At 60.0% G+C, this 24000-nt stretch overlaps 1 protein-coding gene across 2 annotated transcripts in view; it reads left to right on the top strand.

Annotated features, from left to right (window-relative positions):
• Gpr107 (G protein-coupled receptor 107) overlaps positions 1-23767 on the top strand; it is a 47303-nt gene extending 23536 nt beyond the window's left edge. Inside the window, exons 10-18 of one of the 2 annotated variants that reach the window (XM_004849114.4) lie at positions 1152-1227; positions 2871-2944; positions 3413-3530; positions 5722-5852; positions 6308-6351; positions 17175-17224; positions 18754-18837; positions 19820-19941; positions 22893-23767. In XM_004849114.4, coding sequence (XP_004849171.1) covers positions 1152-1227; positions 2871-2944; positions 3413-3530; positions 5722-5852; positions 6308-6351; positions 17175-17224; positions 18754-18837; positions 19820-19941; positions 22893-22989 — 796 coding nt within the window. In that variant the 3' untranslated portion in view covers positions 22990-23767. Of the gene's footprint in view, positions 1-1151; positions 1228-2870; positions 2945-3412; positions 3531-5721; positions 5853-6307; positions 6352-17174; positions 17225-18753; positions 18838-19819; positions 19946-22892 lie in introns of those variants that run through there. The other variant, XM_087183065.1, reaches the window with a different exon arrangement.
• Positions 23768-24000: the final 233 nt, after the last annotated feature.

The raw sequence follows: 24000 nt of genomic DNA, 5'->3' as shown, positions 1-24000 counted from the left end.
ACTAGTGCCCCGCAGGGTTTGGGTTTCTCTGGATGGTGGTGCGTGCACGTGTTAGCCTTCACGCCTGCCTGTGTCCCTCGCCATTTCCTGTCAGCTTTCTGTCCTTGTTGCCTAGCACAACGCTGATCCTCCTATGTCTTACCCATTGCCGTTTTCCCCCAGGTCTTGAACTACCCTGTAGTGTTACTGTTGAATGAAAATCTTTCATTTTAGTGCAGTTGAGCTATCTAACTAGTTTCTAGGCAGTGCCCTTGGAGGAGGCCTTTTCTGCCCTGAGGCTATGGAGTGTGCATTGTGTTGGCGCCCTGAAATGTCCCGAATCTCCCCGTCTTCTTTCCTGTGAGCTCAGGGTCACGCTGGTTTCCCGTGCCCCCCATCGGTGTGGTGTCAACTGCAATCATCCTGCAGCAGGCGTCTGCTCCAGTCTGTCTGTGGGCTCGCTGTCCTCTGCCCTGTCGGCCCTTCTGTCTGCAGACAGCGACACCTCAGTGCCACACACCTTCCCCCTCACTCAAGCCCTTCTTTGCATACTTTCTTCCAGGTTCTCCACTCTTCTCCATGATGGTCCACGGGTCCTAAAGGCAGGGGGTGAGGGGGACCAGGAGTGAGTGAGGGCAGAGGGCGACCCGCGCTTCCCCCTCACCGCCGCTGCCTCCTCCTCACACTGCTCCCTCCTTCAGTGGGCCCCACACTATTTCGCACACCTGTCTGCCTCCTCCTGCCGAGCTGCTTCCCGCGCTGCTTCTCGGGAGGACACTTCAGTGTGCAGATTTCCATGTGGTCAGGACTGAGCTGCTGTGTCTCTGAATCCACCACATTCAGTCATCTGCAGAGACACCTGAGGCCTCTGCCCGAGACCACTGCTACCTCAGAAAGTGCCGGGCTTGGTGGCACATACCTGTCATCCCACCACTCAGGAGGCTGAGGCAGGAGGATCACAAGTTCCAGGCCAGCCAGGATGCATAGTGAGCCAAAGTCACCCTGTGGTGTGGAGCAGAAGCTTGTCTGTAGATAAATAAAGTCTGTCCACACATACTTCCGAACTTGGTGTGTGCGGTTTGCTTTTGTGGTGTGTCCTGCCTGCCTATGAGTGCACCTGGTGCTTTGGCTGAGCTTGAGAACCTTCTGCTAACCCCTCTCTGCTTTTGCAGGAATGACGTGTTCAAGATCCACTGGCTGATGGCAGCCCTACCTTTCACCAAGTCTCTGTCCCTGGTGTCCCATGCGGTGCGTATTAGCGTCCTGAGTGTGGTCCATGCCCTGCCTGTGTGTGGGGGAACTGGAAGCCAGCCCCGGGGAAGTGACTGCAGCCGTCCGGATGCTAGGCCCATGACAGCTGGTGCTACATAGAGCCCGGGGCTGTTCTAGAGTCCTGGCTCCCTGGTTTTACTTCCTTGCTTCCACTGTTTCTTTTTTTTTTTTTTTGGTACCGGGGATTGAGCTTGGGACCTTCTGATGGCAGGGCAGGTGGTGGAACCACTGAGCTAAATCCCCGGCCCTTCCATTGTTTCTTGAGGCGAGCATACCGCCTGCTCAAGTGTTTCCAGGACTGCCTTCATTTTCCAGTGCTCCCTCATGTTCCTGCTGGATTTGAAGCTCAATGTTAGCTGACTTCCCTGAGAGAAAATCCATACTATAAAGATTGAGGCGTAGAATGAGCTTCCAGGCAGCATAGAGTCCCACACCTGTGGTCCTGGAGTCCTGGGAGGCCAGGGCAGGAGGATCACAGATTCAAGCCCAGCCTGGGTAACTTAGAGTCCGTGTCTCGGCAACATCTTCAAAGAGGAGGTAGCGTAGTGGTAGTACACCTGTGTAGGATACAGAGACCCTGGGCGCCAGTCCCAGAACCGCCAGAAAGCCGAGCTGGAGCAGAGCAGAATCGAGCTTCAGCTTTGAGTCTCAGGAACCTGGTGCAGGTGGCCATGGACTTGGCCGGGGGGAGTCCGTGCTCTCCCTGTCTGTGGATGCATAAGGTACGCATAGACCGCCCTTGGGCCACCTCCCTGCTGCACTTGAAGATGATGTCAGGGGAAAAGTGAGACCATGTCTGGGTACAAGGTCAAGAAATGACCAGAAAAAGCCACAGTTACTGGGGATCCGGTGAGAGATTCTTTCTGGAGTAGCATAGGTAGTAAGTGATGGTCGCTTCAGCATCCTTTTTCCTGTCGGTACTGGACATTGAACCCAGGGCCTTCACCCTGACCTCCATCCTCAGCTCTTTTTATTTTTTACTTTGAGACAGGGTCTGGTTAAGTTGTTCAAGCGGGACTCAAACTTGAGGGACACTCCCGCCTCAGCCTCAGTGCTGGGATTATAGGCAGATGCCACCTCTTCTGGCTGTACATACAGTTCAGAGAGAATGAAAAGTGTGTGCGTTGCCATTAGCCTGGGGTTCTACCGGGAGGCATCTGGGGGCACTACTGAATCTTGCCACTTTAGTTAGCATGCATTGGTGGCCTCAGCTGTCTCCAAGTGTACAGGAGCTTTTTTAAAAAAGGAAAAATAGTTGAAGCCAGGTGATTAATTGTAGATTTTTTTTCTTTACTGGGTGGGCTGATTTATTTGCTGTGTAAGCAGCAGAGGTGTGAAGGATAAAGATCTTGGCTGGAATGTTGAAAAGACCTTGTGGCATTTAAACCTGGGAGGTTCTTAAGGAAAGAACAGCCAGCCATTTGCCAGCGATGATTTGTGCTGGGGAGCACCTGGCTGGGCCTCGGCGGCACCGAGTTTCCAAAGCTGCCCGCCACTTGCTAGTGCTCATGCGGTCCCCAGTGGGCCTCGTGGTGAGGGGTCCTCCCAGGTCCTGTGTGCTTCTCCACACGCTAGGAGAGGCCCGATCCACCCTTCTGACCCGCAGCTGTTGGTTTCAGATCGACTACCACTACATCTCCTCCCAGGGCTTCCCCATCGAAGGCTGGGCTGTGGTGTACTACATAACGCACCTGTAAGTCCGCGGGTGATCCTGAGCGGGTGTGAGCAGGTGTGAGCGGGTGTGAGGCCTTGGCGGGCAGGCACGCTGGGGTGTGGCTCGCTGCTGGAGCTTTTGCCTGAGCTGAGCACGGGTGGCCGAGGCCGTGGATTCAATCCCTAGCACCATAGAAAATCAGGAAATCAGGGAAGCCGAGGAGGCGGGCAGGTATGGCCCACCCTGAGGTGCCCGCGCCTGCTCTCCTGGGCCCCGACACCCAAGTGTGTGACCCTGGGGGGCTGGGGGACTTGGGGCTCGGGCTGTTGCTTGCTCCTTCCTCCTCCCTGCAGCCATTGGTGGTTCAGGCAATGCAGTGCAGTGCTGTGTGCGCACCTTACAGGAAGTGTTGCTCACGTGAGATGCCCTTCCTGAATCTGGCTGCCTGTCTTTTGCAAGGAGCAAGAGTAGAGGCCCATGGCGCCTGCGCACTCTGTTCTCTCCTAGTCTGAAAGGGGCGCTGCTGTTCATCACCATTGCACTCATTGGCACTGGATGGGCTTTCATCAAGCACATCCTTTCCGACAAGGACAAGAAGATCTTCATGGTTGTCATCCCACTGCAGGTACAGGAGCCCCTGCCGCGTGGCAGCTCCAGGGCGGCCTGGGAGGGGAGGTCAGCGCCCAGATCCTGCAGCTCCTGGCACTGGGGGCTGGAGATCAGCACCGCCTCTTTGGGTTTTCCCGGCCTGAGACTTTGGTCACCCACCGTGGCGGGAGGCACCGGAGTCCTGTCTTCTTTAGAAGCCTGGGTACCCGGTAATCTCCTCAGCACGGAGCTCTGGGGCTGTGATGGACACCAGTGGGTTTCAGCAAAGTGGAAGCCTCTCGAGGGCTGGGGGCGCCCTCGCCAGGTCTGAGCCCGCTCACGCTCCACGGAGCCCACCCTCATGCGGAGCCTTGGCAGGGCTCCGAGCACAGTCTGGATAGCGGGACAGCGCTCGGGGCCCCAGAGGCCCAGCGGGCAGAGTGGGAGCAGGGCCCCCCACTGGGCCATGGGCGGTGCGTCCTCGCATCACGTGAGTGGCGTGGAGCGGGTGCTGTGGCTTCCTGAGGTCAGGCCAGGGCCCACGCCGACTGGCCCGGGGTTCAGGGGGAGGCAGAAGAGTAGGGCAGGGCGTCTGCGAAGCAGATGCCGAGGAGTGTGGGCAGCTTGGGCGGCCACACTGAGCACCACGGCCTGCCTCGGCCTCCCACTTTGCCCAGCCCCCGCCTGCTCCCTCCCAGCCTGACCTGGCCCTGACGGGGCAGGGTCCGTCCTGCTTGCCTGCTCTGCTCCCCTGAAGGTGAACACACAGGGTTACAGGTGACCTCTGAGGGGAGAGTGGTGAAAAGCGAGCACGAGGCAGGTCTGGGTGCATGGGTGCTGGGCCACTCAGCAGCCTTGAACGCCAGCGCAGTTCACACCGCTTCCTTCTGAAGGCCAGGGGGAGGGATGGAAAGCTGCTTTCTTGTTAGGGTGTCTTTCATCGTGCCCGGGATGGAGCGCAGGGCCTCGCCGCTGCTAGGCAAGTGCTCACCCCCAGTGCTCTCCCACCCGCATGGAAGGGGCCTGAGGAAGGGCTGGCCGGGCCTGTGCGGGGGAGCCCGCGTGCCCTGGGGACTCCCGCCTCAGACGCTGTGAGTGAAGGACAGTGGCAGTGTGTTGAAGGAGGAAGAAGTCAGAAGCTTGTCGGGGAGGCTGCTGCAGTGACTTTGCTGTATTAAGTGCCGCTTCTGCGGGGTGAGCCTGTCAGTGCTACACAGAGTGAGAGCCCGCCCTCGGGGCTCTTGACACCAGCGCAGCCAGCAGCTTGCAAGTGTGGGGAGCGCGACCTCCCAGCAGGCGGCGTGGGCTTGCTGGGGACTCCCGTCTGTGTCCACACCTGAGGGCCGACCTCAGTCGGGCCTCCCCGAGCTCCGTGCTGTCGAGGGCTGGCAGCTGATTCTCAACCCTGCTAGGAGCCCAAGTACAGGGCTCGTTCAGAGGCCCAGCTTTGATTGGGATGCAGAAGCAGGACGTGGCTGCGGAGCTGCAGTGCTCAGTGTAGGGAGGACCGGGACTTGGGTTGGCCCTGTGCAGAGCAGCTGGCCACGGGGCTGAAGAGCAGAGTGTCTCAGTTACCTGTCCCTGTGTCACCAGCTGCCTAACGCCTGGTGACTTCAGACACAGCAGCCATTCTGTCCCCGCTGCTTGGGTGAGACATGGGGTTGGACATGGGGTGCCGCCTGTGTGGTAGAGTCAGAGTCGGGCAGCGCTGGGGCCAGGAGATCCTCGGGTCTTTACTGCTGGCAGCGGGGGATCAGTGGGACATATACACACAAACAGCGGGGCCCGGGATGTCTTCTGTCTTGGTCCGATTTCCCCAGCATGGCAGTTTTGGCTTCTTTTTTTTTTTTTAGTTTTTTTTTTTTTTCAGTTTTGGCTTCTTACAAGAAGGCTTGGTGTGGCGATGTATGGGTGTGATCCTGGCACTCTGGGAGGCTGAGGCAGGAGGACTACAAGTTCAAGCCCAGCCTGGGCAACTTAGTGAGACCCTGTCTCAGAAAGAGTGCGGTGGGGCTGGGGACGTGGCTTAGCGTGAAGGCCCTGGGTTCAGTCCCCAGCAGTACACACTCACACTCACACATGCACACACACAGGCACAGCCCAGGGGAGGGCTGAGGGGAAGCTGTGTTCCCCTGGGCATCAGCAGTGTCACACCACCGCTGGCCCCAGGTGGGGCCCTGCCTCGGGCTACCACATATCCAGCCCCAGCGACCTCTCACGCCCCGCAGGTGCTGGCGAATGTGGCCTACATCATCATAGAGTCCACCGAGGAGGGCACGACTGAGTACAGCCTGTGGAAGGACTCGCTGTTCCTGGTGGACTTGCTGTGCTGTGGTGCCATCCTCTTCCCCGTGGTGTGGTGAGTGAGCTGGCCCAGAGCTATGGGCTCACCGAGGCCCAGTGTCTGGGGGGCCGTGTCCTCGTCCAGTCGTGCTGGGTCCTGGGAGCTGGCCCGGCACCTCACTGAGGCACAGGCGGCCGCCTGGGAACAGAGCCCAGGAGCCTGTGACAGGTGGAGGGCCAGCTGAGTTCTTGGGAGTGACCGATCCCACACGCCCCAGCCGGGGGAGAGGCCCGGACCCCTGGGGCTTGCAGCTGCAGCTGCGCTCCCTGTGCCCTCCCCGTCGCCTCCAGGTCTCCAGGGTGTGGCTGAGAGGGAGCAAGCTGGAGGAGCGTGAATGATGTGGCTCCCTGTGCCCCTGCCAGACCCACGGCGCTGGCGTAGGGAGGGACTCCAGTCTGTGAGCGCCTAGGGCAGGAAACAGAAATGCAGATTGGTCTGCTAACCATTGTTCTCCAAATGTTTATTTCTAGGTCAATCAGACATTTACAGGAAGCGTCCGCCACAGACGGAAAAGGCAAGTTCCCGGGCACTGCCTCTGCCACTGTCCCTGAGGTGGGGGCTGCGGTTCTTGGGCAGGCGGGTCCTGCGCGATAGGAGCAGCCCTCGGTGGGTGGTGGGGAGAGGGGGACCGTCACCCACCACCGCTGGAGGGGACTGTGGGGCTGCAGTGTGCTGAGGCGACACTCTGCGTCCGGAGGCCTGTGGTCCTGGCAGCCCAGTGGCCCTTGCTGGCTGAGGACGGGAGGCCTGCGGACCGGGTGGCTCCGCATAGGGCAGCCCTCCTGCGGCTTAGCACTCAGAGGAGACGTGGGGCTTTCAGTTAGGAGGCCGGGCTGGAAGGAACAGTTAAAACGACCTGACATCCTAGCACTGGTGTCCTGGGGACCTAGCTGAGCCCCGAGTCTCCAAAGAGGCCACGCACACAGCAGCGTTGTGCACTCCTTTGCCTGGGGCCCCAGGTGGTGCCCAGGCAGGGCTCAGGTCAGAAATCATGTGCGGCGCGGAGGGTGGGCTGGCCTTGGGAGCTGCTTCTCAGCAGTGATGTGTATGAGTGGATTCGTATTCTCACTGAAGTTCTGTTCTGATTGTAAAAGTCAGGCGACCTCACTTGAGAGCAACCGAAACAGTGCCAGGCTCCAGATCTTACTTCTCAGGCTCCACCTGCCCCATTCTGCCCTCAGTTTTGCGTCGTCAGTTCTGGAGGTGGAAGCTGGGCCCGGGCTCAGTGCTTTGCCCCAGCTGCAGCCCCGGAGCACGCGTCTCTAGGACACTGGGCCGAGACCAGGCCGCTTCCCAGCAGCGTTGGGCACTGTGCCCACCGCCATCCCGCTCCAGTGGCTCACGGGGGCTGCCGTGTGGTCTGTGCCACCTCTGAGGGGAACAGATGGATAGGGCGAGGGCCCAAGCCCTCCTGCGGCCCTTACCATTTGGGGAGTCTTATTTTTTACCCTTCTGTGCATGTTATGTAGAAAGATGGTTTGGGTTTTTTTTTTTGGTACCGGGGATCGAACTCGAGTCCTTGAACTTGTGAGGCAGGCAGCGAAACCACTGAGCTACATCCTGGGCCTGGTTTTATTATTTTTATAATTAATGAATAGGTTTGTTTTTTGATACTAGGGATCAAACTCAGGACCTTGTGCTTGTGAGGTAGGCACGTTGCCACTTAGCTAAATCCCCGGCCCATAAATAGGGTTTTTTGTTATTTTAATGTATTAAGATGAGACTTTTTAACTTTTCATCTTTATACACTTTGTTCTCTCAGAGTTAGTTTTTCTGACCTTTCAGCTGAAAATATAAAATCCCAATCGGGCAAGGGCAAGGCAGTGCACACCTGTGATCCCAACACTCTGAGGCTGAGGCAGGAGGATTCAAGTTTGAGCCCAGCCCGGGCAACTTAGTGACACATTATTTTATTTAAAAATCAGAAATAGGGGCCGGGGATTTAGCTCAGTGGTTTTGCCACCTGCTGCGCAAGCTCAAGGACCCAAGTTTGATCCCTGGTATCAAAAAATAAAATAAAATAAAAATCAGAAATAAAAGGCCTGGGGGTGCAGCTCAGTGTGAAGGGCCTGGGTTCAGGTCCCATTACCAGGAAACCCAAACAAGGCAGAAACCTGCACATAACCACGTTTCTCCTCGCCTTCCCCCTTCCCAGTGACCCCTCCTCTGCCCCCATCCCTCCTCTCGCCCTTTCCACTCGCCCAGATCCACTCCCAGCTGAGGCTGCTCCCCCAGATAGGGCATCTTTGTAGGGCCTGCCTGGGGCTGCAGTGCAGCTCCCCTGGAACAGGTTGACACTGGCTGCCCGGGGCACTGTCTCAGCGTGTCCACCAGGGGGCAGCGTGGGGCTTCCTCGGCGAGAGCAAATACCACAGCAGCATACTGGCTCCGTTTCCATTCTGCTGAGGAAGCACCCAGCTCTTGTGAGCCAGTGCCACAGACCCTTAGAGGCTGGGACTGAGCAGATTAGAACGGGGGAACCTCTCAATGGCAGCTTTCGAGCGCCCTCCTTGGCCTTGTTCATTCCATGATTTGAAAATGGTTGCGCTGGGCCAGGCGTGGTAACAATGTGTGTCATCCCAGCACTCGGAGGCTGAGGCAGGAGGATTGAGTGCGGGGCCAGCCCGGTGAGTTCAAGGCCAGCCTGACCTATGTAGCCAGACCCTGTCTCAGAAAAACCAAAGAATAAACAAGTAAGAAAATGGTCAAGCTTGTGCCACTCAGGGGTCGAGGAGCCACGTTCCCACGGTGGTGTCTAGACCAGGGCACTGCGGTCCATGCCAGCTGCTGGCTCCATGTGCTTGGCCCTCTGCATCTTGCTTCACCCCCAGCCCCCTCTCCTAGCTGGATGGCGCCCAACTCATTCCTGGGATCTCACTGCAAGGCGTGACCGTGACGTGGGCTTCGGGGCCTTGGTTTCAGTTTGGGTGCAGTGCAGGCTGGGTAACTGCAGCCCAGGGAGGCCGTGGCCACTCTTCCCGTGAGTGTGTCTCGTGTACTCCTTTGTCTGTGGGTTCTGTTCACTGAACCCCAGGGGTACACAAAGGGAGGCGCGAAGGCCGGAGCGCGGCACCCTTACCGCCCTGTCTCCTGCCCTCGCTGTCCTGTCCTTGGGATCGGGAGGCCCTGTGGGGCCTGGCGCCCACTCTGCTCCCCCGTGGTGCCGCTGCCTACAGCACTGCGCCCTCTCCTCTCGGCGCTGTGTGGCAGAGGGGAGGTTGGGGGAATCCGGAGGAGGCGGGCCTCCCCCGGGCCACAGGAGAGTGGGTCGGGCGGCGCTTGTCCCCAGGGCCCTGGGCCAGGCTGCCCTCACGGTACAGCACCAGCTCTCACTGCGGGCCCCACGGCCTGGCCCCGAGCCCCACGGCCTGGCCCCGAGCTGTCCTGTAGCCATTGCTTCTGCATGGCCACCTGCTTGTGGGGGGAGAAAGGGCTCACGTGGCTGGTGAGGGGCCTCAGTGCTGCTGCGGGGACTGTTGCTGGGCTCACAGCAGCAAGTGGCCTCGATATTGCGGGCCCCAGCGAGTCTTTGGGGGCCCGGCGCGCCCCGCTGCTCCTCCGTGTAAGGGCTGGGTGCGGTGGCCATTGTGGGCCCGCGGCTGCGTGGGGAGCAGGTGGCCGCTGGCTTCTCAGCCTGGGCGTTGGCAGAACCCCCTTAGGGTGGAGGCAGTGAGCTGGCACTCGAGGAGAACCATCAGTGCTGCCAGTGATGAGACGCGCCTGCACGGTAGGGAAACGCGTCTGCCACGCAGGCCTGGTCGCTCTGGTTCCCACCACACCTCCCACGTGACCGGGGCGACTGTCAGCAACAAGCTCTTGAAACGATTTGTGAGAGCTGCTCTCTGGCCGGACGCGCTGCTCTCGGAGGACGCCAGGTGGCAGTGGGCCACGGCGGCTATGGGCTAGCGCGGCTAGCACGGCTGGGGAGCAGTTGGAGGTCACCTGCGGCAGCCCCACCTCCTAAAGCCGAGAAGACTGCTCTGGGAAGTGGCGGCAGGTGCCTGTGTCCCAGCCACTCAGGAGGCTGAGGCAGGAGGATGGCATCTCTAAAAATCACAACAGCATGTTCTCAGGCGTCTGGCAAGGTCTCCTGCCTTCCATGGGTTCATAGACCCAAGGTTTAAGACTCCCCGCTATCTTTAGTGTCTAGGCTGTCTGGGGACTCACTGTGTAGCCTAGGCTGGTCTCAAACTTGAGGTCCTCCTGCCTCAGCCTCCTCGGCAGTGACTTGGATAGAAATGTGCGAATGCAGTCATGGTGTCCCCGACCGATGCCAGGAGAGACCAGAGTGGGTACCCCGGGGGGCTCCCACAGCTGCTTCCCTCACTCTTCCTAATTTCTCTTTCTACTCCTCCCCCCTGGGCTGGGCTTCAGAGTGCTTGCCTCGGGGCCTTTGCTTTTTTTCTCTCCCTTTCCTGTGGGAGAACGGCCCGGCGCATTCTAGGCTTCCCAGTCTGTGGCAGTGCTTTCCCGCTGTGTGCAGTCTTCGCCGCCCTGCAGCCTGCACAGAGGCGCCCTCCTCCCCTCCCCAGGCCTGGAGGCCACCGGTCCATCCCTGCAATGTGACCACTGTGGGTTTTCCCGTTTCGCTGTTCGGTGCCTGGCTGGCTGCAGTTAGCTGCGGTTAGCATAGCTCCCTGAGGCTCTCAGGCTGTGGAGGAGGCAGGATTTCTGTGTACCAGGGCTGAGTGACGACTCGCTCTGTGTGAACCACAATGCTCAGCCATTCGTGTGTCTGTTGGCAGACATCTGAGTTGCTTCCCTGTGTTGGGCTGGTACTGAGGATCGAACCCAGGGCCTCTGCACTGAGCTACAGCTTCTGCCCTTTTTATTTTGAGGCGGGGTCTGGCTTAGTCCCTGAACTGCCCAGGGGGTCTGCCCAGAAGTGGGCTCCCTGAGTGACGTGGTGACCTCGCAGAAGTTCTGAGGAATCGCAGTTTCCCACAGTGGCCGTGCCATGCTGCGCTCCCACCAGCTGGAGACAGATCTGTCTGTGTCCTCAGCAGCACGTGCTGCTTCCCAGGCGTCCTTTTCTGTGCCTGGGCCGAGGCCAGAAGCCAAGACCCCACTCATGCCCAGCGCCTGCTCCCCGCTGGCCTGCAACCCGGCCTGCTGTGGTCGCCGTGAAGCGGTGTCTCCTTGTGTGTGCTTCGCGTTTCCTTGGTGATCCGTCACATCCAGCATCTCAGGCGCTTGTTGGCCGCCTTTAGCTCTTTGGTTCCTTGCCCATTTCCTGACTGGATCATGTTTGCCCCTGAGGGTCTATGTGCTGGAAGCGTGGTCACCAGGGTGGCCACACTGAGAGCCTCAGAAGGGACCGGGAGGTACCGAGCCGCAGTCCCCTGGCGGGAGCTCCCACACAGTCCCCTTGCCCGTGCCCCCCATGGTGATGCTGCCCAGTGTGGGCCGACGCCAGCCGGTGCCTGGGGCCTGCAGAGCTGCAAGCCGCACAGACCTTTTGTGAAGCAGCAACTTGAGGCAGTGTGGTGGGGGTGGGACGTTCGTCCTCTTTGGTGTGTGCGACATTGTCACCTAACCTCCTGCTCAGGAAGGACAGCCCTGTCCTTGGCAAAGGAAGCAAGAGTGCATCTTGGTGCCTGTGCAGCGATTCCCTAGGCCAGGGGTCGGCAGTCCTTGGGCCACTGGCTGAGCTGGATGCCGTCATGCCCACTGGAGCGCTGTCCTCGGTAGGTGCTTCCAATGCGGATGGAGCTGTCACCTTGAGAGAGAGCTCATGTGGACCTAAAGCCAAGTGCTGGCTGCTCTGCCCCTGCAGAGTTTGCGAGCCCCGCCGGCCCCAACACCCAGTCCCCCGTCTGAACCACACGAAGCACGGCAGTGACTGACTGCTCGCTCCACCGGAAAGAGCCCTGTGTCCGCCTGCTGGTGACTCACTCTGGTGGGTGTCACGTGTGGGCGCCCTCACTTGTCAGCCGCCCCACTTGTTGCTTCCTCCCGGGTGGGAGCATGGCGGCTCCCCTGCTCCCTCCGACTCGGTGGCCCTTGAGGCTGCAGGCCTGTCCAGCCGGGTTTCACTGTCCAAACAGGAGCAGCAGGAGCCTCGGCCAGCAGGGAGGCCTGATAGCGGGTTAAGCCCAGAGGCCCGGCTGGGGAGGGCCCATGCTTGAGGGGAGGGGCCTCCCATCGTGGCACAGGGGACAGCCCTGACGTGTGCAGCCTGCTCACCCTGGTATGACCTGTGGAGTAGATCTGTCCTCTGGAGCAGTGCTGGGTGGCAGGAGGCAGAAGCGGATGTCCCTTGATGTGGCTGCTCAGAAATGGGCACTGTTTCTTCCTTTGTCCCTGTGTAGCTGCAGGATGTGGTTGTTGGTCCTCCCTGTCCAGAGGGGACAGCACCTTCTCAGTGGACACCCGGCCCCTGGGCCACTCTTGCATCCCTTGTGGCACGAGGTGGCATCTGAGGCCTGAAGCCTGCACCCGCTGCCTCCCTGAGCACAGTGTGCTCAGCGCCTGGTTGGGTGCTTTATCACGGCACCGGGAGAGCCTTCTGCGGCTCTCAGCACTGCTCAGAGGCTGCATGGTCTTAGGGCGGCTTAGAGCCCTGGCTGAGACCAAACCTAGAGACAGTATCTTACTAGGCCGACCCCGTACTGGGGATCGAACTCAGGACCTTGTCCTTGCACTTTCGAGGCAGGCAGTGGCACTGAGTTAAATCCCCTGCCTTCTCAGGCTGACTTTTACAGTGAGCTTTAAATATTTTTTAATCACCAAAAACGTCTTCTCAGTACTTTTCCCTCAATGCATCAGCCAGAAATTCCTGTGATGTCATTGACCCAAGGCCGGCTCCTTTCTCTGGGTGGCACTGGGGATCGGACTTCCCTGACCTTGGCCTCCCTCCCAGTGTCAGCAGCTACCGGAGGCGTGCAGATTGGAGGCAGAGGCCTGAGGAGCGGCCTGTGGTGGCCCCGGTGCCCCTGTTGTTGCTGTCGTCAGGCAGCCTTGCCAGCACGGAACCTGAGCATCCAGGAATGCTTGGCCACCAGGCAGCCCAGGCCGCCAGCGGGGTGGCGGTGTTGACAACGCCTGCTCTGGCCTGCCGCACCCCTGCTTCTGCCTGGGTATGAGCACGACTGCCATGTCCCCGGAAGCGCAGGCCTCCTGCTAACCAGGCCGGTCACCCCCACCAGAAGTCCGACCTTCATCCTCTCCCAGGGACCTGGCAGCCCAGCCTCGGCATGGTGAGGGGCAAGCGCTGCTGAGAGACAGCAGCAGGGGCACTGGCCTCTGTGCTCTCACGGCAGGCTGCGCAGGCTGCTTCTGGCTGATGCGTGCCCTCTGGCCACCTTCTCCCACCCTCTTCTTGAGGGTCCAGGGATCGAATCCAGGGCCTCTGCACTGAGTGACATCTCCAGCCCTTTTCCAGTTTGAGACGGGATCCCACTATGTTGCTGAGTCACCCAGGCGGGGCTCCAACTTGTGACCCTCCTGCCTCTGCCTCCCTGGGTTCTGGGATCATAGGCGGGCACCACCATGCCCTTAGTCCTCTTTCTGTTTTGCTGTTGTGAGACGGGGTCCCGGGGTGTGTGGGGCCAGGGTGGCCTGGTGGTCTTGCTTCACCCTCCGAGTAGCAGGGACACCGTGACCATTGCCGTGCCCAGCTGGGCCACTGATGAGCCAGTTTGGCTTCTGTGGTGCTTTGCGTTACCATCTAAGATTTAACTTTGCTTCGGGTGAGATGCGTGGCCCTTTGCTGTTGCATCTGACGGCTGACGGCGTGCCTTGAATCGTTGCTGGGAATGTGCTCTGAGTCCTTTTCGTGTGACCTGGGTGGTGTGAAGATGAAGGAATCTCCTTTTCTGCAAGGTTCTTGGCTCCCCGCAGCCTTTCCCAGTCTTGTGCCTGCGTGGTGTTTGTGAAGTGGGTTCGGGGGGCAGAGGGCATCCCCCGAATGCCTCCAGGCCAGCGTGGCCCAGTGCCCGAGAGGCCAGCACCTAGCTTCGCTGTCATCTTGGCTTCTCCAGTTTGGTGTTTGACTCAGTTCTCTCTGCTGCTGGGCAGGGAGAGAGCGGCAGGAGGGCGGGGTGGGTGTTACTGAGCCGAGAAAGGATGGTGGGAAACAACTCACGCTCCAGGCTGCCGTGGGCCCTGTGTGTCCCTGATCTCGGCGCCCGCTCCGAGGACGGCTTGCGGGCTACTCCTGCGTGACTCTGTCACCCTGCACTGCTGTGGCCTGACAGCCCAGCCACAAGGGGCTCGCCCTGATGTGAGGCTCGGGCTAAGAACAGGGCCTTTGGGGGAAGGGGCCTCTGCCCATGAGCCCTGTCCCTTCGGTGCCTGCCTGACCCTTGCCAGGCTGGGCTTCATCTGCAACAGTGGTGCTGAGGCTACCGCCCTCACACAGGTGCAGCGAACCAAGGCCAGAGGGGAACTTGCTCGACGCTGGCTGGACACTCGGTGGCCGCCCAGCAAACGGGCAGGGGTGCTGCTGTTTCCGTCACTGTCCTGGCAGGGAATCAGCTGGGGCAGGAGTGACCGCTCCCTGCTAACCTGTCTGGAGAGGAGTGGGGGTGTGTGGGGAGCAGGGGCCAGCACGGGTCTCGGAGCCTAGCTGGGCCCTGTCCCTCCCGAACGGGGACGGCCTGGGCCTCGGCCCCTGAAGGCCGTCCCAGGTGACTGCGGCGCCCACCTGCTGGGATGCACTCCCCCCTCACCCGGAAATCCCGCCGTGTGGAGTGGGCAGTGTGCTGAGCTCACACTGGGCCCGGGATGCTGGTCCCCTGGCTCCCGCTGGGCATTTCTCCTCCCCAAACTCATTCCTTGACCATATTTGCTGCTCCTCCCCTGTGGGGTCAGAAATAGCCCAGCCTTGGGGAACCTTCAGTCCCACGGGAGCCGAGCAAGCAGCAAGCGGCAGCGTTTTCAGCCCCAGGTCGGCAGGAAAGCAAGGGCAGTTGGGTTCCCAAGCATCATGGGCCTGGCTGCTTTTTTTGGGGTGCAGGTGAGGTTCCTCCCCAGCTGGTGCAGCCCTGCCCCCACCTGACTCGGGGATGGCGCTGCTTCTGGGCCCTGCGTCCCTGCTTTGTCACCCCAGCCTGGCTGCCTGGCAGTGTGGCAGCTGCTGCAGCACAGATGCCACCTTGGTCCTGAGCTGACCCCGTGGTCTGACAGGCACTGTGAGCTGTGTACCTCCCCGTGCCGGCTCAGTTCCTGCAGCCCTCAGGGAGGCCTTCAGTCCCTGCCCTCACAGGTGAAGAAGCAGGGCCCAGAGAGGTTCAGTGAGCTATCTGAGGCTGCATAGCCAGCAAGAGGAGAGCTGGAGTTTGGACCCCACACTGAGATGCACAGGGCCTGCGCTCCAACTGCTCAGTGCTCCTGTTTCCACTCACCTCTGCCGCCCTTACTGCCCCGAGCACCAGGGCACCTTGAGGCTGACACCCAGGCAGCTGGGGACATCAGCAGGGTGTTCGCTGGGCTGTGGACAGCCTGAGGTCTGGGGTTGTGGCCGTATCTCTCAGGGACTGCATTCCCGAGGTCGGGGCGTGGTGTCTGTCCACGAGCCTGGGTGTGCTGTCGGGTCACCGTGCAGCCAGTCAAGCTGCCTGCGTCACAGTCCGGCTTCCGCCACGCTCCCCAGCATGGTCTTAGCCTGCAGGCTCCCACCGGTCCTCCTGTCCATCCCCATTCCCTCATCTTCTTCCCGTCAGGCTGCACCCGTCGCCTTGTCCCCCAGCTGGACACCAGGTAGGGAAGCCTGCGGTTCCTGCCCTGGCCGAACCTCGCTGGCACTGGCACTGGCACTGCAGACCCGGCTGTGCTCCTCTTCTCGTCCTTCCTGAGAGCTTGTTGGGAAGTGCAGGTCTGACCGTGGCCTTGCGCTCCGCGGAGCTCAGATCTGAGTGACCGCACTGGGCCTGCTCCGCCCTGCCTGATGCCAGCCTCTCCCTCGGCCTGGCTGGAGCCTGTGCCTGCCACTGCACGGTGGCCACAGCAGTCCGCCGGTCCCTGTCCTGCAGCTGGGCATCTGGGCATGGCAGGGGACCCTTCTCTGCCAGCCGAGGCCTGGGTGAGGCGCAGTAGCCTTTCCTCAGTCGGGCTGGCAGACAGGACTTGGAAGACTTGGGGCGACTTGATGTCTTCCCAGTCTCGTAGGTGCAGCCCCTCAGGCCTTCAGAGAGGGTTTCGGGTGGTACCGGTGTGGCCAACTGGGTTCATGGGGACCTCGTTGGCCAGCAGGAGGCACGGAAGCTCCCAGGAGCAGGTGAGGTTGCTGTATCCCTGAGTGCTTGGTTCCCAGGCTTGGCTCGAGTCAGGGCCCTTTGGTTCGCACCGTCTGTGTGAAAAAGGCAGGAAGCAGCAGGGTACAGGGGATCCTCCGCGCGAGCCTCCCAGGGGCACCCATGATGCCCTGTGGCCCTCTGAGCCTTGTGTGCACACAAGTCCTTTGCAGCTCTGGGGGGTGTGGGGGGTCTTGTGGCCCAGTTCAGCCTCAGGACCCCCCATCCATGCTAGGGCTCTCGGAGATGGTCTTGCAGGTTATTCCTTAATACTCAGCGCTAGCATAGCTTTAGGGTTTTGGATTCCTAAGCTTTGAGTGCCCCCCACAAATCATGAGCCAGGGAAAGAGGAAGAGGAAATTTGAGCCTTTGCCACCAACAGTCCCACTCTTAAGCTGAATCCGTAATTGAATGCTATTAAGCAAAATTAATTTGCCTCCTGCAGGAAGGTTTGTGATGAATGAGTGGCTAACCGGGGAGGGAGCCAGCCTGCCCTCCGTGGTCATCAATATTTCATAGTCCGGCTGTGTCAGGAAGTTAGATGGGCTGGCTCGGCGACCTTGAGTGTGACTTTGAGTGCCGCGCAGGTGGGATGGACCCAGGGAGGGTGTGTGTGAAGGGCTCACTCTGAGACCCGCAGGGAAAACTGAGGTGAAGTCGAGCAGATGCCCCGGGTTAACTGGGCTTACATCCTCAGCTGCTGGGAGCTCCCAGGCGGGGCTCGGGGGCCAGCCCAGGGAGGGGCAGTCTCAGCTGCTCTGCCCATGAGGCCAGCTCCCTGGGGGCAGGGGCAAGGGCCGGGTGGGCAGCACTGCAGCTGGGTCAGCTGCCCGAGCCCGTCTCTCCCGGCTGTGGGAGGGGAGCCTGCCTCGCAGCCTGCTTCCCGGAAGTGCGGCTGTGCCTCTGGGCTCGGGCTCCTTGGGACTGATGGGGCGCAGTGGTGCTCGGAGGATCTGGCCGCTCAGAGGCTGGGGTGGGAGGGCTGCTGGAGCCCAGGAATTGGGGGTGACCTAGGCGGCAAAGTGAGGCCCTGTCAAAAAATGGAGTAGGAAGCGGGAAAGGATACCAACAAGCTTTTCATTTTGTTCTTTCTTCTCCCCAGCTGCTATCAACTTAGCAAAGCTGAAGCTTTTCAGACACTATTACGTCTTGGTGAGTAAAAGGAACCCTAAGCCTTGTGAGCAGTCATTTCCTGGGGTGGAGCAAATGAGCTTGGAAAGATTAGGGAAGCATGCGAAGCTGAGCTGCCAGGCCCTGCTCGGGTTCTCCTTTATAGCCTCCGATCGTGTTGTCTCTTAAACAGAAATTAAACGTCTGGATCACTTCTTCCTAAGTTTTAGTTTTAGGTTTGGTTTAAAATACATAGAAAAGTGGCCGGGCATAGTAGGGCATAGTACCTGTAATCCCAGCACTCAAGAGGCTGAGGCAGGAGGGTTTCCCTGAGGTTTGAGGCCAGTCTGAACTGCATAGTGAGACCCTGCCTCAGAAAAACAAGACAGTTGGGGCTGGGGATTTAGCTCAGTGGTTCTGCTGCCTGCCTCCAAAGCACAAGGTCCTGAGTTTGATCCCCAGTACCAAAAAACAAAACAAAACAAAAAAAGAAAAACAAGACAACCCAAACCAACTTAGGAAAGTAATGTGTGCTTGATGTAAAAGCAGAAGCACAGGAATTCCAGCAGCCCCACCAGGCCCGAGGCGCCACCTCCCAGGGTACTGGTCCCAGCCAGGCTCCTTCCCTGGCTCTTCCAGGCCTCTGCCTCACCAGGTTATTCCTGGAGGAGAATGGGATCGCACTGCAGTGTTCTTCCACAGCCTGTTTTCTCCCCTAATGTTACCGGAGTGTCTCCCCACCCCGCCGGCTCAGACTTCCCTGCAGGAAGCTAGTCTTGTGTTGTGAGAATATTTCCCTTAGGAGTAGAAAATTGAGGCAGTTTTTGTAAAACTTAAACCCTGGTGGTGGTGGGTGCACAGCCAGCTGTGGCCCCCCAGGCAGTCGCACTGTCCCCGAGGCTGGCAGCGTCTCTGTGTACCTGCAGTGCGGAGCTGCAGGGTTTGCCTCTGACTCCTCACAGGCCTTCCCAGCTCGCTGCAGTCTGGGCATTGAATGTCCTGCCAGACAACACTTGCATCTGAGCAGCTGTTCGCAGCTTCAGTAGACCAGCAGGGACCGGCAGCCCACTGGGCTCTGGTTTTATCAAGGAATGGTGTTGTCCCCCAGAACAAGGGCCTCTTCGGGCTCCCAGGCCTGTCCTGGGCACCCAAGCCTGGTCCCAGAGAGCAGGCTGTGTTGGGGCAGCACACTAAGTCCCCGTCACAGTGAAGAGAGACAAGGCCCCTTCCGAGCAGATTGTCCCCCTTGTAGCCCCTGACCACTCCCAGCATCTGCTGTCGAGGAGACTGGCAGTCCACGTCCTCCCTGAGGACAGGTAGCTGTTCCTCCAAGCCCTCTGGCAACAAGCCCAGGGGTGTGTGTGGCCAGGTGAGGAGGGTTTGTCTTTCCCAGGCATTGCGGTGGCCATGCCTAGTGACAGAGAACTCCTCTCCAATAGGACCAGCAGGAGTCACCTCTCTTCATGTCAGTTAGCACTGTAGTAGTTGTGTGTGGGGGTTCTGAGTCCTGGACTCCAGCTGTACCTCATCTCATCTCCCTGCTGGTTTTCCTTCCTTTTTCTCTCCTGCAGATTGTGTGTTACATATACTTCACCAGGATCATCGCGTTCCTCCTGAAGCTGGCCGTCCCCTTCCAGTGGAAGTGGCTTTACCAGGTGTGCCGGCCTCGGATACCTTGGGGACTGAGGACGTGTGTCGGGCAGTCTTGGGCCTGGCTTCTGCTTGCTCTCATTTATGGGGGTAGCCGCCTGCACCTTCCAGCGCCGCTAGATGCTTAGGTTTCTGTTTATCCAAGGAGGCTGCTGGGTTACCAGGGCAATCTAGAGAGAATTCCATTTTTGGCTGTAGTTTTGAATTCAAAAACTCTGAAGAGAAGAGCCTCAGGCAGAGAGAATGTAATTAAAACTTGGAGGAGGCCAGGGATTTAGCTCAGTGGTTTCGCCGCCTGCTGCACAAGCGCAAGGACCCGAGTTTGATCCCCGGTACCAAAAAAAAAAACAACTTGGAGGAGACCTGGTCTTTGCCTTCCGCTGCAGGGCTCCGAGAGGTTCAGAAGCCTGCCCTCCTCCCCTGCCCTGACAATAGCCATGCGGGGTCTTTGCAGTGGCCTAGAAGCCTTTCCCCGCCAGTGTTGGCCAAGTGATTTACACACCCTTTTTCTTGATGAACTCGCCCTGTGCTTCAAGCACTGGAGGAAAACGTGGTATAAAATGAGTTCTCAAAAGGTACCAGTGAACTGGGCCTGGGGTTCGCCTGCCTATAATCCTGCACTCTGGGAGGCTGAGATAGGAGGATCATGAGTTCAAGCCCAACCTGGGCAATTTAGTGACTTAGATCCCATCTCAAAATAAAAGGGCTAGGAATGTAACTCAGTGGAAGGCCCTGGGTTTGAGTCTCAGTAATGAAAAAATAAAAGGTACCAGTGTATAAGCTGGGGATGTGGCTCTATGGTAGAGCACGTGTCCCATATCACGAGGCCCTGGGTCCCACACTCTTAACACCCCAGCAAGAATCGGTGCCCCTGGGAACTGGTTCAGGCAGCCCCTCTTCAGTGTGGTCCTGGCTGCCGCACTGCCCTGTACCCAGTAGGCGGAGGCGGGGCTAGCTCAGCTGGCTTAGTGGGTTTTAAATGTGCAGCTCCTGGATGAGATGGCCACGCTGGTGTTCTTTGTCCTGACGGGGTACAAATTCCGGCCGGCTTCAGACAACCCCTACCTACAGCTGTCTCAGGAGGACGAAGACCTGGAAATGGAATCCGTGTAAGTGGCCGCCCTTCCTTCCATCTGCCCTTGGCCTGGCCCTTCTGCTGAGTGGCCCACGTGCCCCGCGCTCTGCTGTTCCGGGGCTGGCCCCCGTTTTTAGCAGAAGGCCATGAACACTTGGGCCCAGGTGCTTCCACCCAGGTAGAAGCTCAGTGTCACCGGGGAAGTGGGCCCCGCCGGCCGTCCTGCTGCGCCTTGTGGGGGCCATGGCAGGAGCTGGGGCTGTCCCCTGCCAGTTCGGGTCTCTAATGAGTGTGGAAGTCGAGGGAGCGGAAGGTGCTGACTCACCACTCACCGAGAGCACACCTCCTTCTGGCGCACTCTCAGGAGGGGCGTGCAGGCCGGGGTCCCTGTGACACTCCTGCGACAAACGAAAGAGGCTCTGGTTGTGCTGGTTTCCAGGGTGTGGTGGGGGCCAACCTGGAAGAGTGAGGTGAGGTCCCCAGCGGGGGGCAGCGTCCGTGGGTGCATAGGGTCAGACTTGGGGTACCCCAGGTGGAGAGCCTGCAGCTTCTGTCCGGAAGGGGACAGTCAAGTCACACTAACCTGCTGCTGTCTTTTCCCCTTTTGCATTCTTCTTTGGACCTACCAGTTTGGGGAGGGGGCTGGCCTGGAACTTGTGATCCTGTCTCAGCCTCCCACGTGCTGAGGTTACAAACGTGTGCCGCCACATCCCAGGGGCCCACTGATTCAGGAACAGAGTTTGTAGTAAAGAAAGACCGAGCAGGAGGAGCGTCGCCAGCCCTGGGGCGGCCCCCACATTGGGCCCCCCTTGGTGGTCTGGATGGTCACCTCTGCAGGGCAGGGGCGGAAGTGCTGAGGGGCAGGAGGTGGTCCTGGGGTCCCCTCCAAGGCTTTCCTTGTACCGAGATGCACCCGTCCCAGTCCCGTGGACACCTCTGCTGGCCCTGGAGGCCAGGGTCAGGTCATCAGCCCATAATCTGGCGCGGAATCTAGGACTCCAGGGTGGCCTGCAGCGCCACTGAGCCCCACTGCGTGTGCCCACCAGGAGGCTACAGGGCTGAATCTCCTGCAGTGCCCTGTCAGCCCAAGTCTGTCTCCATGGGCCACTCCTGCCCTGCAGCAGCACCCGCCCACCCCAACTCCTGCCGGGCTCCCTGGCTCTGCTCTGTCTCCCTCTTCAAGCACCCAGCTCTCTGGAGCTCTGGGCCTTGGGCCACCTGCCCTCGTCCTCCCAATTCTTGCTGCCCCTTCCTTGTCCTGCCAAGCTCACTGCCTTCCAGCCTTCAGGGCAGGCTTCACCCCGTCCCCAGGGCACTCGGGAGCTCCCTGCAGCACCTTCCCCCTCGTGGAGCAAGCAGCCACTTGTAGGCCTGACCTCGAGTCTGCCACCACACTGCCCCTCTGTCCCCCTTCCCACCTGCCTCTCCGCTCTGTGGTGGCTGATGGCCTCGCCTTGGGCCTGCTCCTCTGTCCGTTCTCCAGGCTGCAGACACCTGGGGTGTGGCTCTGAAGTCACCTTCCAAGCTGCACCTGATGGGGAGGCTGCTGGGCCTGGTGTCTGCCCAGGTGCCCAGCCAACTGTCAGTGCTCCTGCAGCTCAGGGACGCAGTGGCCTCCCCGCACTGTGGCCTGGTCCAGTTCCCGGGGTCTCACTGGTCCCAGCGTCTGGCGCCCAGCTCTGTCTGCCCAGCACACACCATGTAGAGGGGTGTATTCTTCGGGAAGCAGGGAGGAGGCTTTCATCCCTGTCCCCTGTCCTTTAGTCTGTTGTTTATGTTGTGCTGCTGGGGATTAAAGCCAGGGCCCTTGCACTGTGCTAAACCCCAGCCCATTCTCCACATCTGGCTTAAAATTTTATTTTAAGACAGAGTCCAAGTTGCTACCGTGTCCAAGCTGGGCTCCAACTTGAGATTCTCCTGCTTCGGCCTCCCAAGTGCTGGGATTATAGGTGTGCAACTCCACACCTGACTGTGCCTTGTCCTTTTAGACAAGGTGCTATCACCAGAGGCCAACTGTGCGGCCCTGGATGTCCCTGAAGACTTCGTGCGCCTTTCTGGTCTGAGCAGGTGGAGCAGCACCGGCTGGGTTGTGCAGAGCTGGGTGGCTCCTGGCTGTTACATCTGCACCTGCACACCGGGCTGGTCTTCCTTCCTGTCTGTGGGACGACACCTGGTCCCTTGCTGACAGAGACCCGCATGCAGACTGTGTGCGCTGGCCTAGCATGGCCGCAGCACAGACAGCCTTTGGGTCCCCGGGTGCCTGGGAGAAGCGCGTGGTCAAAGCGGTCATGGCAGCAGCTCGGAGGGGGGTGGGGGACGCAGTTTCTTCCCTCATGCTTCGTGACGGGCAGCTGCACGCCAGATGCAGGCTGCCACCCTCCACCGGTGGCCGAGGAGGACATGGCAGCCCCTGCCCAGTCTGCTGAGCCAGTTGTACAGCTCAGGATGAGGGCGAAGTGGGGCCCATGGCTTCCCACACTCAGGCCCCAGGCCCCGTCCTGGAGAGGATGCCGCTGTCAGGCAAGCCCAGCCCACCTTGTTGGCTCAGTGCCTGCTCAGCACCCGGCTCCTGGGACAGGCGCCCCCGGGCAGAGGCATTGGACGGGCCAGGCAGGGTGGGCAGAGAGCGGCAGCTCTGCTGTCATGGAGTCTCTGAGCCTGGAACTGCGCTCCGACCCGGAAGCGATCCATAGCAGCTGGCTGAGGTCAGCGCCACAGCCCTCGAGCTCACAAAGCCTGAGAACCCGGGCGGCCGCGACAGAATAGTTGCTGGGGACCGGAGTCGGGCAGCTGATGTTCACTGACTTAGAGAGACTCCCTTCCTCCCTGCCAGTCCTGGAAAGTGCAGTCAGGTGACCTCTGAGGCTGCACAGCGAGCTGGGAGAGGGTGGGACTCACCCAGCCTCCTGCGCACCGAGAGGCGGCGGAGGCAGCCTGGGCGATGACTGAGGTCTTCCCGTTGACCAGGCCTTTTCCCTTTCTCAGGGTGACGACGTCAGGGGTGATGGAGAACATGAAGAAAGTCAAGAAGGTGACCAATGGCTCGGTGGAGCCCCAGGGCGACTGGGAAGGCACCGAGTGAGGCCGACGCAGGGGACGCTGTCGGAGGAGACATCTAACTTATTCGAAGCCCTGGGGGAGCAGGAGCGTTCTGACAGACTCTCGCCACCGCCCATGGACGCTGCCTCTGCAGCCGCGCTGACCAGAGACTGGGGCTGTCCTTCAGGGGGTGGGAGGAGGTGCAGGGGAGCGCGGACTCGGAGCTGGTTAATTTCTTACATTGGGAGCTCTAGGGTCCAAGCAGCGGTGACCCCAGGTGGGCAGAGCATGGAAAGGCATGCGGGTGGCAGGGAGGGTGGGCACTGCTTCTGGACACGGCCAGATGGCTGCTGAGGACCCAGGAGAGAGGAGGACATCGTACCTTTGGGACAAAGGGATGACACCCTAGAAAGCGAAGTCAGAGCCCAGCGCACTAGGTAGACCTGTCGTGGGGCTGCTGCCCAAGCGTGGCCCAGACCTCCGTGTGGACCCCTTGGGGCCGGGACGTGGGCTCTGTGCTTTCCAGGAAGGCTCGGTCCTCTGCAGCTGCCGGTGCCCTCAGCGTCGCAGCTTCCTCAATGGAGGTGGCAGGAACGGGCTGCCAGTGTGTCCTCTGCAGGTTTTCCTGGACTCCCAGCTCGCCTCGGCCCCATGTGCCTCCTCTCTGCGGCTTGCATCTGTTTTTAGGGTCAGATTTTGGGAGCAAACGGGGAAGAATCTTCCTCACGCAGCAGCAGGGGCAGAAAGGCGGTGGTCAAGCAGGGCTTCCGCAGACATATCCTCATTAAAGAGCTTTTCCTGTGGGCCAGGTGGGCCTCTGACTGGAGCATCCCCAGGACCAGACCCCGAGTTGAGTGCGCATGGGGAGGGAGAACGCGGCTCAGCGGCGCTGGGGCTCGGGGCGGGCCCCTCAGGGTGTGGGCGGGCCACGGAGCTGCCTGGGTGAGCAGTGTCGCACTGGGTGACCGTCCCTGAGCCTGCAGGGCTCGGCCTGGCCTCTCGTGAGAAGGCTGTGGCTGCCCAGCTGCTGAACCACAGGAAGCCTCCGCCCCTG

This window comes from Heterocephalus glaber, unplaced genomic scaffold (genome assembly GCF_053883595.1).
Source record: "Heterocephalus glaber isolate CG9 unplaced genomic scaffold, H.glaber_assembly_v1.0 deba00001479, whole genome shotgun sequence".
Classification (NCBI taxonomy): Eukaryota; Metazoa; Chordata; class Mammalia; order Rodentia; family Bathyergidae; genus Heterocephalus; species Heterocephalus glaber.
The sequence above is the reverse complement of the archived record's forward strand: the minus strand, read 5'-3'. Positions and strand labels throughout refer to the sequence as shown.